General features: G+C 37.5%; 1 protein-coding gene across 2 annotated transcripts in view; it reads left to right on the top strand.

Moving 5' to 3' along the window:
* The window catches only part of GRIN2A (glutamate ionotropic receptor NMDA type subunit 2A), a 474,506-nt gene that overhangs the window by 377,394 nt on the left and 79,498 nt on the right, over window positions 1-17,614 (top strand). For both annotated transcript variants that reach the window (XM_020972554.2, XM_020972553.2), the window contains exons 4-6: window positions 5,224-5,429; window positions 12,680-12,848; window positions 12,972-13,125. In XM_020972554.2, the coding sequence (XP_020828213.1) occupies window positions 5,224-5,429; window positions 12,680-12,848; window positions 12,972-13,125 (529 nt within the window). The remainder of the gene's footprint in view (window positions 1-5,223; window positions 5,430-12,679; window positions 12,849-12,971; window positions 13,126-17,614) is intronic.

The raw sequence follows: 17,614 nt of genomic DNA, 5'->3' as shown, positions 1-17,614 counted from the left end.
AGAATGTAACCAGAAATGCTATAAAGTAATCTCAACTCTGCCTGCCACTTCTCCTTCTTCTCTGAAAGCTGAAATATTTGTCAGTATTGTGACTGATAGTTCACTTACTTCAGGCTTGCAACATTCTCTTGAAAAGCACACTGAGTTAGTGGATATGTATGTCTTTGGGATCTGAACTCTTAATGAGGAAGCCATATCAAAACCAAAACTGTAGTTCTGGAGCCTGCTATGCCCTGACATTCAACATCAGCAAAGGTAGATACATGAGGAAAGTTGCATTGTCTCATCAAAGAAGAAAATACATATGTTATGAATTTTATATATATATATATATATATTATATATGTATGTATATATGTGCACACATAATTTTGCAAGTCATAGAGTGCTATATGTTAATATCATTAGCTATCATTGACTAACATTATTATTATTATTATTATTATTCCCTATGAGACATCTTATTCTAATGCCTCACCTGGAAATTATTTTGTATTTATTTTGCATAAACTTATATACGTACTGGTTACCTTTTCAGATTGCTTGTAAGTTCCTTGAGAGAAGGGACTGTTTCTTTTTTATCTTTGTATCCCTGGAAGGTAATAGAGTATCTGGCACATCCTAGGTACTTTATCCATGCCATTTGATTGACTATTTTTATATTTTTTTTTTGGTCAAAATTGTATTCAGGTGGGTTGTTTGAAGGAATGAAAGGAAGAGGAATCAGGTTATTTCTTTTCAAAAGTGATTTTCTTCTGAAGGGTCCAATGTATTTTCAACATATTCTTTAGGGTGAGGCAGATCAGTGATTGTACTGAATTCCCCCTTCACCAAGCCACTTCCTGGGAGGACCTTAGGTCTTCTTTCCTTTTTTCCTACCCCTTTCCCCCCTTGCTCCCTCTCTTCCTTTTTTCTTTCTTCCCTCCTTCCTTCCCTCCTTCCTTCCCTTTTTCCTTCCTTCCTTCCTTCCTTCCTTCCTTCCTTCCTTCCTTCCTTCCTTCCTCCTTCCCTCCTTCTTCCTTCCTTCCTTCCTCCTTCCTTCCTTCCTTCCTTCCTTCCTTCCCTCCTTCCTCCTTCCTTCCCTCCTTCCTCCTTCCTTCCTTCTTCCTTCCTTCCTTCCTTCCTTCCTTCCTTCCTTCCTTCCTTCCTCTTTCTTTCTTTCTTCCTTCCTTCCTCTTTCTTTCTTTCTTTCTTTCTTTCTTTCTTTCTTTCTTTCTTTCTTTCTTTCTTTCTTTCTTTCTTTCTTTCTTTCTTTCTTTCTTTCTTTCTTTCTTTCTTTCTTTCTTTCTTTCTTTCTTTCTTTCTTCCCTGAATATCCTATAGGTTTGCTTGAAAGCAATAATTTATGCTGGAACACTCTAGCATATTGAAAGAGAGAAGACAACTTGTAAGTGTACATTTTAAGTAAACAGTTATGGTTTATTAATCTAGTAAACATCTGTTGATTGTTGGAGAAGCTGAGAGAAGAGAGGCACACTAATAAATTTTTGGTAGAATTACAAATTGGCTCAAACATTCAGGAAAACAATTTTGAATTATGGGAGAAAAATTTGGTAAACTGTGTATAACTTCGACTGTGGAGTCCTAGTATTAGGCATGTTCCTTAAGAATTTAAGAGACTGAAAGAAAAATCCCATATTTATTAAAATAAAACAACAACAACAACAAAACCTGGAAGCAAAAGGGTCCCTATAGATCAAGGGATGATTGAACATATTGTAATTTATGAATATGATGGAATATTATGATACTGGAAGAAATGACAAATAAGAGGAATTCTGAGAAACTTGGGAAATCTTGCAGGGGCTGATGCAGAGTTAAGTAAGCAGAACCCAGAGAACAGAATACACAGTGACTAAATAATGAATGGACAGCTAGGTGGCGCAGTGGATAGAGTGCTAGACCAAGAGTTAGGAGGATCTGGGTTCAAATTTGGCCTCAAACACTTACTAGCTGTGTGATCCTGGGCAAGTCATGTCACCCTGTTTGTCTCAGTTTCTTCAACTGTAAAATGAGCTGGAGAAGGAAATGACAAACCACTCTAGCATCTTTGTGAAGAAAACCCCAAATGTGGTCATAAAGAGCTGGACATGACTGAAAACAACTAAACAACAAAAATAATAATGTAAATGAAAACTGAACGGTAGCCAAAATCAGATTTATTGTAATTGCCAATGTTGGTTCTAGAGAAAAGTTAATGAAACATATTTCCCTCCTCTTAGTAGAGAGAAGGGGACTATGGGTGCTATATGTTGCCTGTGCTGTTAGATTTGGTTGCTATGGTGTTGATGCACTGTTTTTCTTTGCTTTAAGAGAGGGTTAAATTTGATGGTAGGGAGGTAGCATTTTGGAAAATGACTATTATATAAAAACAGAAAAACATACATGAAACATAAAAATGTGAGTGTCCAATGTGTTTTAGATACCATGGGGGATACCAGGAAGAAGACCTGGACCCTGAATCATAGAGCTGACATTCTAGTAGTGGTAGACAAGCCATATACATGAGTAACTGCCAAAACAATGTGTAAAAGTGCATTAGGAACAGTACAGCATGTTGAGAGTTTAGAGGAAATGGGGTTCACTTTCCACTGAAGGAGAGTCAGGGATGGTTTCATGGAGAAGGTGATATTCTGAGTAAAGACCTTGGAGAAGTACTGCCTTCTCTGGGCCTCAACCTTCTCACCTGTACGTTGACGGGATTTAAGTATTTGGTCTTTAAGGCCCCTTCTGTTGCTAAATCTTTATTCACGATGCTTTTTGGTAAAAATAGGACAATCAGAGCTGGGGGTGGTGGTAGGGACAAATACCTGAGCAAAGATATGGGAATGGAAGAATACAGGAAATGATTGGGGAAAGGTGAGTTTTAGTACAATGTCCTCATCTCTTATACCTGCTTTAAGAGGCTTTCATAGAAGAGACCTAATTACTAATTACCATTAGTAATGGTAAGAGCAGTTTTTGGATGAACACATTCAATTTGTGCATAAGGAACATGAAGGGAAAGAGTGGGAAATACAAATTAGAAAAATAAGATGGGATCAAGTTGTGAAGGAATCAAGAAATAACAAATACTGAAAAAAAGTAGCTCAATGTACTCATAGAGTGGTTGGGGAAATGGAAAGAGTAATGATGTGGCTTGTTATGTTCATATGTCAAACCAAGATACAACCAGGCTTGTATTTCAGTTCTCCTCATTTTTAGTGCAGACCTCTTTGTGCTTGATTCTGCTGCGTGAATGAATTTCCTTGTAATGATTATGATGATGATGATGATGATGATGATGATACAAGTATATAGCTTTTAGAGTTTGCAAATCACTTCACAAATATGATCTCATTTTATCTTCCCAACAACCTTGTGAGGCAGGTACTATTATTATCCTTATTTTATAGATAGAGAAACTGAGGCAGGAAGAGATTAAGTAACTTGCCCGGGATCACATAGCTAGTACTAGACTGAGGCCTAAGGCCATATTTGAAGTTGGTTTTCCAAGTCCACCAGTAAGTCCAACACTCTATCCACTGAGTCATCTAACTGCCATGGTGTGCATATATGCCATGGTGTGCATATATATCTTTGATTCCTTTTGCATAATATTGGCTTGACAGTCTGCTAGTGAAAGGGTGTGTGTGTGTGTGTGTGTGTGTGTGTGTGTGTGTGTGTGTGTGGAGGGGGACAGGGAGTTAGAGTTGATTGGAGACAGTTGTATTGACATATATGTTTGAATAAAAATTTGAACCAAATAAACTTTTTAACCCAGGTCATTCTGGCTGCTAGTCTTTCCCAATGTATGTTATGGGCACTTGTCTTTTTGCAAACCTATGATGACCAAGGTTTAAAAAAAGCTCCAAGAACTTGCCCTCTACAAAAGGAGAAACTCAACTTCTGAAAATAGTTCCTTAGTTTGTTATACTGATAAATAATTATTGACTGGCAGAGATATCATCTCAGATGGAGACAGTTCGCTCCCTCCAAATCCATGCTTTACATATTCAGAATGCCCAGGGTCAAGAGCTGATTCCTGGGATGATGAGGTTACCCAGGGAGAGATAGGAAGGTTATGTCAGTGCAAACAAGGCTACATTTGGTCCCTTGCTTTTTCAGCTTTGGCATTTTCTTTCAGGTTGGTGTTGCAAATAAAACCTTGACCTTGAATGTCAAGTAATTGTGTGTGGGAGCTGGAGTAGGAAAGAGAGAGTGCAGTGCTGAGGGAGATAGTTTGCTTTTTAAGTGAGCGATGCCAATAACCTGTCAAATAAAATTAAGGTTCAAAACATAAAGCTTCATATTTTACTTTGCTGGGATTGGAGGCCATCATTCAGATGGAATACAATTGATTTTATTTTGACAGAACTCAAAGAGCATTAAACTGTGAGAGTCACTATAGTGTTAAGAATTTAACAAATGTTTCCTGTAATTTGCAATTTAACTAAAACCATATCCTGGGTTAGATTGACAGGTCTTGCTTTCTTGCCCATCCTACCCTCACCTGTGGTCTTGTCTCTGCTGTTATTGACTTCATCTCTTTATTTTTCTCTCTTTTTGTTCTCTTTCTCCTTTCTGGTTCTCTTCTTTGCCTTCTCTCCTTTGCTTTTACTCCTTCTTTCTCTATTAATTTCTTCTCATGGTAGTGGCTAGCATTCTGGACTTGGATTCAGGAAGACCTGAGACCAAGTCTTACCTCTGACAATCAGATCACAGGATCTTGGAACTAGAATTGAGAGGAATCTTGGAACTCATCTAGTCTGATCTCTCTATTTTATATATGAGGAAATAAAACCAAGAACTCAAGTGAATTATCCAAGATCACACAAGTAGGAGGAAGAAAGCAGAGCCAGGATTTAAACTCAGAAACTGTGATTTCAAGTCTTATGTTCTTTCTTCTGCACTATCCTGTGTTCAAATCTTACTTCTGACAGTAACATGTGACTCTGGCTAAGTCTTTTAACATCATCGAAATTCAGTTTCCTCACATCTATGGGGGTAATAAAACTTACATTGCCTATGCCAAGGGCATTGTGAAGATCAAATTAGATACTAAAATGATTTGCCAACTTAAATTTGCTATAAAATTTCAGTTATTATTAAAAATGTAATGGAATTTTTAAAAGTTATTTTTTCCCAGGGTATTATTCATCCCTGTCCCTAGTGATGGAGAACTAGCTTTTATAGAAACCAACAGTGAATGAGGGTGTGTGTATCTTGGTCTTTGTGATACAGGTGGGGAAATGGGAGAATCAGACCCTGAGCCTGACACATTCCGTGTGGCCGAGGTACAAATCGTTTGCCGACTGTGAGCCGGATGACAACCATCTGAGCATCGTCACTCTGGAAGAAGCTCCATTTGTCATTGTGGAAGACATAGACCCGTTAACTGAGTCCTGTGTGCGAAATACTGTGCCGTGTCGGAAATTTGTCAAAATCAAGTAAGGGAAAAAATCCTTAATGGGAAATACTTCAATATAATTTATTTGCTATATCAAATATGGACAAATGCTATTCAGTAATGCCTATTTTGTGGGTTTCAGTAGAGTACAAAGAATGATAACCCTAGGAAATGTGGATTTTAGTCCTATGTCTTTTAATTAATTCTTTATCCTCTGAACAGGATATTTAATGAAATAATGGGATCATAAATTTAGAGTTTTCAATGTGACCTTAGAGATCTTCTAGTCCAACTCCTTTGTTTTACCGCTTAGGACACATAGAGTCAGAGACCTAAAGTGACTTGTATAGAATCCCATCGCTAATAAGTAACTGAGCTGAGATTTGAATTCATACTAGCTCTATCCTGATTCATGAAAAAATTTTCCCATAATCCATTTAGGTTTCTGATCTCCCCTAAACAAAGTTAAAAAATAAAATATAGTTATGTACTTGTTAACAAGGTTATAATAACCAAGAAACTGCTCTTTGATTTCATTTGATCCCAAATCCAGTGTTGTTCCCATTATGTTACATGGAATTTCCCTAGTCCTCAGTTTCCCCATTTGTAAAATGACCTCTGAGGCCCCCTCCAACTATGATCCTGATTCTGTGAAGTCTTTCTCAAATCAAATATGCTATGGTTTTAATTTCCAGGTCTTTCAAATAGTAGATTATTCAGGGAATAGAACTTGACATCAGTTGAGTCTAAGAGAGAGTTCATAGTTAACCTTCCTGGTTAAGGATCAAGGAAGGCCCATGGTGGGGAAATTCCCCTGCAAAGAGGACCTGGGAGTATGACATGGTGAACCAGAATTGGTAGCTAGAAACAGCAAGTGCTGAACTGTGGGGATGAACGAAGGAGTGATGGCCCAATGGCAAGAGGGGTTAAGTGCCCAATAATACTGTAGAGAGAGTGCTTCAGTGTGATGCTTTCTGGTCCCTTTAAAATGGCATCTTTTTTTCATACCCAGCCTTTCATACCTTAGCTTTTGCCACCATTGTTCATGTTATTTTCCATCAAAATATCCAGCTCTAAGCCAGGTGAGATAGTTTACATTCTGATCAACCAATCTTCCAATTAAGAAGCATTGATTTATTAAGTGCCTACTATGAGTCATGCATATGCTAGATGCTAGGGATACAAAAAAAAAATTCTGGACCCTTTATTTCCATAGGTAGGGTCAATATGTAGACATACACATACTTATACACAATACCTACCCAATAAAGTAAGGTAATTTGGTGGAGGAGGCACTCATAGCTAGAGGGACTCAAAAAGTCTACACATGAATTTAGCATGTGAATTGAAATATAGAAATAAGTTGGAATGGAACTTAGGGAGGATCATAGCATAGTGGTCATAGGACTGGACTTGGAATTAGGGGAACTTGGGATGCGATGACACTTCTACTCTTACTAGATGAATGACTCTTGTCAAGTCACTTATTCCCTCCAAGCCTCAGTTGCCCAATCTATAAAACTGAGATAACAACACTTATCTCACAGGGTTATTGTGAAGATCAAATGCAATGAAGTCTATAAATTATTTTGCATACATTAAAGTGTTATAAAATATGAGCTCTATTTATTTTACATATGAAGAGAATGATGCTTTGAAAGATGAAGTGACTTGTCCAAGGTCATATAGGTTCTAAGTAGCAGAGATGAGATTTGAAATATTTTAAGTTTTTAATGCTTAAATAGTCACTAAGATTTGGGGGAAACCCTGTATATTGCTGTTTCTACTACATCCTGCTGTCTCCTTCACTTCCCTGATCCTTTGTGGTGGGATAGAGTTCTCAGTTTTGCTCCTAATTTCTTTTCTTACCAACACTGGAAGACAATGGATTCTCCCCTGGAAGAATAAGCATGCCCCTTCTTTTCAAAGAATCATCTGAGACAAAAAAAAAAAAATCAAGTTGTGCAATATAAGTGGTTTTGGCACTGAACAGGCTGCCTCCAAAGCAAGTTTACCTGCAGGAAATGTAATCAGTTTAATCCTTGTTAACATTGGGGGATAAAGAGATTCCAATTGTCCTTAACACTCCTAGACAAGGCACCACTGTTGATTATCACTTGGATACCTTATAAGTAGCAAGTATCCAAATGGAAATAGCATAGCAGGCAACAATCTCCTCGTCTAATGGCCAGACTGAAATTTAAACTTATTTAGTTGTTTATATTTTTGGGTAGGAAAGTAAATGTTTTTTTTTTTTTCCCAAAGGAAGCTGTTATCAGGTGTTCCCTCCCTCCCTTTCTTGGTACTTGTGAATACTGATCTAGTGATCTATTTGGATTTAAGAGAGTGGCAATTTGAATCTATTGATCTGAATTCTGAAGTGTTTTCTCACCAGGCCAGACCACATTCCCTATAATTTTTTGTTACTAAAGAGCTACATTATACCTCTCTCTCTCTGTCTCTCTCTTTCTTTCTTTCTTCCTCCCTCCCTTTCTTTCCTTCCATCCTTTTTTCTTCTTTCTTTTCTCTCTTCCTCTTTCTTTCTTTCTTTCTTTCTTTCTTTCTTTCTTTCTTTCTTTCTTTCTTTCTTTCTCTCTCTCTCTCTCTTTCTCTCTCTCTCTTTCTTTCTTTTCCTTCCTTCCTTCCTTCTTCCTTCCTTCCTTCCTTCCTTCCTTCCTTCCTTCCTTCCTTCCTTCCTTTTCCTTCTTTCTTTCTTTCTTTCTTTCTTTCTTTTCTTTCTTTCTTTCTTTCTTTCTTTCTTTCTTTCTTTCTTTCTTTCCTTATTTCCCTCCTTTCCTTCCTTCTTTCCTTCCTTCCAAAATTATGACTTCTAGTTAGTTACATGTCTAATATTGAAACGGCTACTCAGTAATGGGCCTTCCAATTACTGCTTTCCCTCCTTCCACAGCCCCCCCCCAATTCCCAAATGTCAAGGAAAACTCTTTATTTTATTCATTGCAAAATAAAGAGGTCTTCAATACAGATGGATCTCTTCCCACCATGGCACCCTGCAATGAAGGGGTTATTAGGGCATTGATGTCTATGCTTATCCCTTAGGGGAAGCCCCTAAATTGATGCTTGGTTAAAGGACTTTATGCCTCTGTAAGATATTTCCAGATCAAGGGGAATACTTTATCAGAAACACTCATTGAAAATAGCAGCCTTTTCCCTGTATATAAAGAAGGGAAAGTGTTATAGATTTAAATTTTGCTAAAAGCCAATTAACTCAGAAGCTGTCACAGGAGCAGTCTCTAGATGATCTTAACCTGCAAGGCTGATGGTAGTTATATGTCAATGCCAAGCAAGGGAAAGGAAAAGAAAAATTAATACAATACAGATCCAGTAAATACCCAAGAGATAGGAAGGAAGGGCAAAATTTGAAAAAAAAATAGACCTAAAGGAAAGCTTAAGGAAAGACCAGAGGGTTGCATGACACAGTAGAAAGATCAATATAGGGATTGTTTCTTTCTCCATATTTGTATTCCAAGTGCCTAGAACAGTGCCTAGAACTCATTAGACATCTATTTAATGCTTATTGATTGGTGGATTGACTTAGGTTCAAATCTCATCTCTGATATTTACAACCTGTATAACCTTTGGACATGTCACTTTGTCAGAACATCATTGTCTTCATATATAAAGTGAAGAGGTTTGATGAAATAATTACAGCTTGCATTTTCATAGCACTTTAATGATTTATAGATATTTATAGACAAAGTGATTTATAAACATCATTGTATTTGATCTTCACAACCACCCCGTGAGGTAAGTGCTATTGTTACCCCCAGTGGGAGACAGAGGATCTGGGTTCCAATCTCATCTCTGTCACTAGACTAGAAATAAGGAAATGGGTTCAAATTGTGACTTTGATGCTGGCTAATCATGTATCCTTTCTCAAGTCACTTCAGCTATCAGGGCCTCAGTTTCCTCATCTATAAAATGGAAGAGTCATCATCCACTCATGGACCCCAGGTTAAGAACCCCTGCCCTGGACACATGGATATTAAATGATTTACCCAAGTTTACATAGCTAATGGGAAGCTAGGTGGTGCAGTGAATAGAGTACTAGGCCTCGAGTCAGGAAGACTCATATTTTTGAGTTCAAATCTAGCCTGAGATACTTACTAGCTATGTGTCCAAAAATTGTAGGATTTTTGACAATTATTTTCATTTCTGCCAGAGAGATATTTTTGGGTGCATGGGACAAACTACACAAGCTCTTATGCCTGTCTTATGTCAGAAAACTGCAGAGGAATTTATTTAAATCTAGTATTTGTGAGAAATTGAAGAGATGTCACAAATTCCTTTAGGAAATCACTGGAAATGCCTGTAGGTGCCTCTAAACCTAGCATGGACTGCAAAAGTCCTATAAGAACTAATGTAATAAGACTAGAAAGATTTAGGATTCCTGCTGAACACAATAGACAGCTGCGGTGGGGGGGGAGGGGGACTGTGGAGAGAAAAATAAAATTTGTGTTTTCTCTTGAAAATGGTGTTGATCTTAAGGGAATATTTGAGTAATCATGATCCATTCCAAGGGTCTTATACTAGGTACTTAGTAGGAGATCCAGACCCCAGTGCTTTAATCAAGTTCTTAAGCTGACTTCAGGGAATTTACACTCTGGTTAAATCACATTTGACGTATGAAGGAATTACTTATGACCTTCCAGAACCACAGGATGCTGTGAGAGACCAGAGACAAGAATGTGAATAAGGAGTTGTATTTGGCTTAATCTTCTCAGCTTCCAGATCAGGAGAATGTAATGTTTCTAGAAGGAAGAATCTCTTCTCTATGGGGAAGCGCAATGTGCACAGAATATTTTTTTTTTGTATTGGATAGAATGAATTAAATAGAATAATTGACTTGAGTTCAAATCTAGCCTCAGACACTAGTTGTATGACCCTGGACAAATCATTTAACCCCAATTGCCTGTCCCCCCTAAAAAAAACAAAAAGGAAAAAGATCGTGGTTGGATATAACCAAGAAAGAAAAATTTCTGAGCATAGGATTTACTTTTTATTAAGATAGTCAATTAGAATCTGGAGAAGAATTAGATTTTAACCTATTTAAATTTAATGAATTGAGACAGTGATTCATAGTAATTAAGAAGCTGACCTTTGAGTCAGGAAGATCTGGGTTCAAGTCCTGCCTTTGACATATATTGGTTTTCTGACCATAAGCAAGTCAATATCCCAAGGATACCGCTCAGTTGTAAAGTGAGTGTCATTTGTTTTGACAGAAGGAGTTGCCTTGCAGGGACTTCCCTATACTAATAAAAGCACAAGTCTGGCCCAAAGAAAAGAAAAAGGGGAAAAAATTACAGCATCATCATTAGCTAAAATTGTAAGCCAAGCTTTTTAGAAGGAAGGGGAGAGGGAGAGAGGGAGAGAGGGAGAGAGAGAGAGAGAGAGAGAGAGAGAGAGAGAGAGAGAGAGAGAGAGAGAGAGAGAGAGAGCGCAGAAGAGAGAAAAAGAGAGAGTTTTATTTACATCCAACACCCTTCCTCACTTTACATCACCTTTAATTGGGACAAATTGATTGGCTTTGCTTCTCAAGGCAATTTATTATTAAATTTTAAGGATTCTTCATTCAGAGGAACAGAGAATGGCTCTGGGAGCATGTTGTAGTTAATATAGTAATAAAGACTTTCCATGCCTTTGAAGAAGTAGAATTGAGCCAATGGAATATATGTTGTACTGATTCCTTCTCAGTGAATGGGAAAGAGTAATTTTATTGTATATGGTAAGTTAGTCTTCAGCAATCAAGTATCTGAGAGCCTGGGACCATGATGGACTGGCCAAGTGGGTTTTTCTTTCAATGCTTCTAATCCTAGGGTGAACATTTTGAGTAGACTTTGGTCAAATGAATAAAGTGGGGTAACTGATGCAAAGTCCCATGTCTGATAAAGATGATGATGCCACATATAAGATAATAATATCTTACCTTGTAATCTCTTGATTTTAACTTATTCACTTTTTTAACTTATTTCACTTCTGTCATCACTTTGATCCTTGCAATAACCCTTGAAACAAGTAAACATATTTTTGAATTCCTATTTGACAAATGAGGAAACTGAGGCATAGAAAAACCATACCAAATACTGGGAGAGTTGGGATTGGTGTCAAGTTCTTCTGACTTTCAGCCTCAGTCCATTTTGACTAGACCATACTTCCTCTCTGAAACATACAGACAGTTCCATACCCATTTCTTTGATTATGTCATTGAGTCATGTTCTCACTATGCCTGAGTATTCCTATGTATCCTCTGGTCCTTTCTTAGTTTTATTTTTTAACTACTGTATTTACACAAATAGCATTTATACAATGCATCTTACATCAGATTGATCCTCTCTGGCTTTAAGAGATATTATTCCTGGAGTAGAGGCAGCATAATGCACTGGATAAAGGGCTCACATTAGAGTCAGAAGCACTTATGTTCAAGTCCTGCTTCTTACACATATTAGTATTGTGACTAAGGCCAAGTTTCTTAATTTTTCAGTGTCCTAGGCAACTCTCTAAGGTAGGAATTCTTAATCTTTTTTTTTTTTTAATGGGTCATGGCTTGTTAAGGTAGTTTGGTGAAGCCTACAGACATTTTCTCAGAATAATGATTTTAAATACATAAAAGAAAATTTATAGGATTACAAAGGAAAACAATAATATTGAAACAAATTTATTAAAATGCCAAAAAGGAAAATAAAAGCAGTTCACAAACCCCAGGTTTTGAACCCCTGCTCTAAGACTAAAACTGCAAATAGTTACTCATCTACATTGATGGAGGAAAATTCTACCCTCAGAACTCCCTAGACTAATGAAATTGAAAGTTGGTATTAAAATCTTGCCTGGAATGCACTTCCTCCTCATTACTCTGTTAGAATCCTTTGCTTCCTTCAAGACTAATGTGCTTTCTAGTCCTTGAAGCCTTCCCTGATCCCTCTAGCTCAAAGTATTCTCTGTCCTTAAGGTTTCCAGGTTCACTTTATTTAAATTTCTCCTTTCTTTTCATTACACTTTATGTATCATGTGTGTACATGTTTTCTCCACCCTTCCCCAAAGCCCCTTTCTCTCTATAGAAAGCTGTAAGTTCTGAAAGGGCAGGAAGGACCACTTGGGTCTTATCAGTCTTTGAACCCTCAGAGCATAGCACATTGCAAATAATCATAGTTTTAATACTTACATTTCTAATAATACTTTAAGGTCCACAAAACCTTCACAACAGCCTTGTGATAGAGGTATTAGAAATTGAATAGATGTAGGTTGAATTGAATTGCATTCCTTTTATTTTTATAGCAACTCAACCAATGAGGGGACCAATGTAAAGAAATGCTGCAAGGGCTTCTGTATTGACATCCTGAAGAAGCTGTCTCGGACTGTGAAGTTCACCTATGACCTCTACCTGGTGACCAATGGGAAGCATGGGAAGAAAGTCAATAATGTGTGGAATGGAATGATTGGAGAAGTAAGTGAGGTTAGGTAAAAGCTCCCATAAGGGAAGGTTTGGGATTTGAAATTCAAGAGAGTGAAAAATAAGGACTCCCTGATGAGCAGTGAGATGCTCTTCTTTTTCTTGCCCTGGTTCCAGGTGGTGTACCATCGAGCCGTCATGGCAGTGGGGTCTCTAACAATTAATGAGGAACGTTCAGAGGTGGTGGACTTTTCTGTTCCATTTGTGGAGACAGGAATCAGCGTCATGGTTTCCCGAAGTAATGGCACAGTATCTCCTTCTGCCTTTTTAGGTATGGACCCTGCTTTTTAAAATAATGCTTTGGGACTATGATTGGCCATCAGAAGAGAATCCTTGATAGGTTGCTTTGATTTTTAGGGATTGGGGGCTATTGACTATTCTCTCAGGCCATAGATATCTGTGATCATGTGTGCAGAGCAAAAATAGAAGCAGCTTTTATGGTGACTGGAGAATGCCAATACTTCATTTGTATTACTCCAGTTACCTGGTAATGACCATCTTTTTTCATTCCTTCCTCTACTGGATAAGAGATACAATTACACATTCAAACAATGACCTTGTGAGTTCATGGTAAAGTACAGTATTGCTCTGTAGAAGCATTACAGAAGAGATCATCTCCCCCACCTCCCCCAATCCATTTGCAGCAACCAATAAAATACTCTTATATTCTTGCATCTCTACTTCACATTTACTAGAATGATAGAAATTATTTCTTTCTCATGCAGGATAGATCACAAAAGGATAATGGTTCCTCGTACTGTCCATGTGTTCCTTGCTTTTACCAAGAGGTATACTTTTAAAAATGTGTAAATTGAGCTATATTTTAAATGTGTAAAAGAAACAGATATTTTAAGTTCTGTGTTCTTATAAAGGATTGTTTTATGACATGAATTATCATCTTCCCCTTTTTTTTCATAAGTTTAAAGTTTTCTTTTTTTGTTTTGGTTTGGTTTTTTAGGTATGGGTGGTGTGAAAGCAAGGCACGTCTATGCTTTCTATTCCCTTATTTTCTAGGTATTGAGTCTGTGAGCCCAAGCTAATGTTTTTGTCTGCAATAGCAAAGCCATATAAGTCATAGCTGATCATTTTTGTTATGGGGCCAAAGAAAATGCTGTGATTTTATCATGATGTTATCTTAAATGGTTTGCTAAGTGGAACTAGCCTAAAGCAGTCTGAGGGAAACTTAAGGCCATGTTTCATTCCCAGAACCTTGAGATGCGACAGAATGGACTGTTCCTCCTAATTGCCTGCCTTCAAAAAAAGAGTAGAATCTTTCTTTGATTTACTAAATGAAGACTATCAATGTGATACTTAGCCTTTTGGCTGGAAACAGAGACATGAAATAGTCAAATTAGGCTCAAAGAGATGATAAAGATGTTAGGCACCATTCAGGGTTTACTAGAATAATGGTTTTTTGCACATGTTTGAGTTGGGGAATATTGAGGAAAAGGGACTGTTAATTTCTTGCAGTTTACTAACATTAGGCAAAGTTTTTTGCTCAACAACCTTGGGTATATCTGGAAAGGACCATAGGATCACCATGCTAATAATAGTAATAATAATGATAAAAACAATAAAATTATGTATTATATATATATATATATATATATATATATATAATATTTAGTAATTTAAGGCTTATACGTTTCTTTATGTATGCATTGCATATTATGTATTTACAAACATAGCTGTTTTCAGGGCTGCTCATCCACTTTTGGTGTCTACCTGGGACTCAACTCTCACCTATTCATCTAAGAAGCTGTAGCATGTGCAGCAGCCACAGTCTGGTAAATCCTCTTGGCAGACAGGCTAAACCAGGTTGAGGGCAATCAATGGGGCTCGAACTCATTGGTGAGTTAGGGGGATGTTTATCCCAAGCATGTAAAGACCTCTCCCAGTGGAACTGGTGGATAAGAACAGTTTGTTCCAATGGCCATGAAGGCAGTTGAAGCAGGCTCTGTGGTGCACTTAGAGTTTGGTCAGGCATTGAAGACACCAAGGTCATCCACTGAATCCCAGATCATTGACAATTATCTTGACTTTTGTCTTGCCACTGGACTCTGATGACTGGAAGGGAAGAATGAGGTTGACAACTTTGTGTAACTCTGCCTCACTTAAATCCAATTCACCTACAAATGAAGACATTGCCCTTTCATGTGATCAGCTCTCTTCAAAAATGAAAGATAAAAAACAATGTTATGTATTATCTTTGATCCTCACAAACACAATGTAAAGTAGTTATTACTATTCTCATTTTAGAAATGAGAAAACTGAAGCAGATAAAAGTTAGGTGACTTGACCTGGAACACGCAGGTCCTAAGTATCTGAGGGAGGGCTCAAAGCTAGGTCTTCCTCACTCCAAGTCCAGGGTTCTATCCAAAATTCCACTTAGAGGTCAGCTATTGCAAATCTCCTTATTTAACTGATGAGGGAACTGATGCCCATTGAAGTTAATTGCTCAGAATCACATAGGTGATAAGTAGCACGGTTGGGATTCAAATCCAAATGTGTGATTCCAAACACAGTCCACTTCCCATTACACAACATTGCCTCTCTTCAAACACTTCCATTTTCTTCCTTCACTTATACAGGGCATTAGCTTTAGGCAAGGCATAATCTGCTTCCTTTTCTTGAGTGAAATGTTGACTAGCAGAATTACAAGTGTGACTTTCCTCATAGAAACCCAAGGAATTACTGTTTTCATTTTCAGTAATCTATTAAGCTTTTGAAATCTATTCCACTTACTGGATTTTGCTCAATACTCATTATTCCAGTTGTGTAATCTCTCTCTGTGCAAGACAGACCTTGAGAAATGCCCAGTCACTCTCAGTGTTTCTTTCTCCTGAATTTTAAAGTGGAAAAAAGATTTCTCTGTGTTGAATGAGAGGCCTTTCTTCTTCTATGAAAATAGAACAATATTGAGAACAAGTCCCCAGACCAAACCATTGTGGAATCAATGATGAAAGGAGGGTTCTTTTATTGTTTTGGTTTTTTTCAATGATTCCTATTAATTATTCTCAGTTTTCATTAGACCTTTGGAAGGAAGTTTTAATTCCAAAAGGTTGGCCAGGGTCTGAGAAGTCCAAATGGGATGCATAGGTACATGAGCACTATTTATAGGTTCATTGGATTATCAGATTGTAGACTATTAAGATCATAGATCTAGATATGAAAAGGGGCACTGTAGCTATCTAGTTCAACACTCATTTTGTAGATGGGGAAAGTGAGACCAAGAAAGATTAAGTGACTTGGCTGAGGTCAGAGAGGTATTAAGCCTCAGAGACAGCATTTAGATGTAGGCCCTCTGATCCCTCTTGTTAAATTGTCCACTGTTTTTCTTCTATTCTCATAGCCAACAAGACAGTACTTTTCAGCCTTTGCTTGTTGAAATTCACTTTCCTCAAGTGAGAAGTGAAATAAATCTCTGTTGGCTTTTCTCATAAAAAAAGAATCCACAGTTTTGAACCTGGGCCCAACCTTCTTGCCCTGTTTATTAATTTCCCAGGAATGGTAACACATTACCAGCAGAATGATGACCAAAATTCTGGCTTTGGACATTTGATTAAATTTAGCAGAAACATACTTTTTACATTTTTCTTTTGTATCTCAAAAAATACCCTTCAGGCTTTTTTACCCAACATACCTAATATTATTTTTCTGGTCAGTAAATTGCACCCTTCTTCTACCTGCTATGCACCACCCTTATTAAGGGTCATTATCTCCAGGTTTTGAATCTTGTAATGAAGTGTGTCAGACTATTTTCCCATTCACTGTGCCGTCATCTGGAAGAGCTGAATCATTCAGAATCTGATTACATTGTTCCTCATTATTTTCTCTATTCTCCTACCCATTCCTACTTTAAAAAAAAATCCCTTTCCTAGTTCACTTCCTAAACCTTCACAAATAAAATCACTCAGTTCACTAGAAAAATTTAACCGAAGCTCCCTAAAATAATGGTTTGGTGTCTCAGGTGACATTTCCAGTTTTTTAAAAGGTTCCGAAAGTTTTATCCCCAGGTTTCAGTAATAATGGGTCAAAGTGTTTACCGGGGCCTGAATACCTTTCTCGTATTGGGAGAGTTGAGGTGTGACCACACTTCTGGACCAGTAAAGGACCATTTCACATCTCTCATCAGTAATCATTTCAGTGTCTTTCTGGGCTGTGACTCTGGACACAGCCTATTTTCTCCCATCAGTAAGTGGGCCAAGGCAGATGATTTTTTAAACCATTTTCTTAACTTTTTTTTTTTTTGGTTCTACAAGATTCCCATCACTCCTAGCTTGTGGTGTCATAACTTTATTCAAATCTCTTTAGTTTTCTTTTGCCTTCTGTGGATCACTCACAATTCAAAGGTCAAGTCCCATCACTTAACAAATGAATAATTTTTAGCTGAGAGATAGTTCTAGGTTAGGAATTGGGGATTTAGGCTGATTCTTTAACCTGTGGAAGAGATACAGGAGTGGCCATGTGTAATAGGGGTACTGAGTTAGGGTAACCCTATGAGTAACAACAAACGAGGAAGAGGAAAGAAAAATTCAGGACTTACAGCAGATCCATCTCCTCTTTTCTTTTGTCTGATGCAAGATTATAGATAAACACCTGAAAATGGGGGAAAGTAGGTGAGAGGAGGATATTCTTTCCTACAGGTCTATAAAGAATATATTGTTTTACCCTGTTGAGGACATATGGGGAGAATGGGACTACAAGGAAGGGTTTTGTTTATTTGTTTGGTTTTCTTTTTCATCTGGAGACATTCTAGT

This window comes from Phascolarctos cinereus, unplaced genomic scaffold (genome assembly GCF_003287225.1).
Source record: "Phascolarctos cinereus isolate Bilbo 61053 unplaced genomic scaffold, phaCin_HiC Scaffold_4;HRSCAF=312, whole genome shotgun sequence".
Lineage (NCBI taxonomy): Eukaryota > Metazoa > Chordata > Mammalia > Diprotodontia > Phascolarctidae > Phascolarctos > Phascolarctos cinereus.
This window is presented reverse-complemented; position numbering and strand designations above follow the sequence as displayed.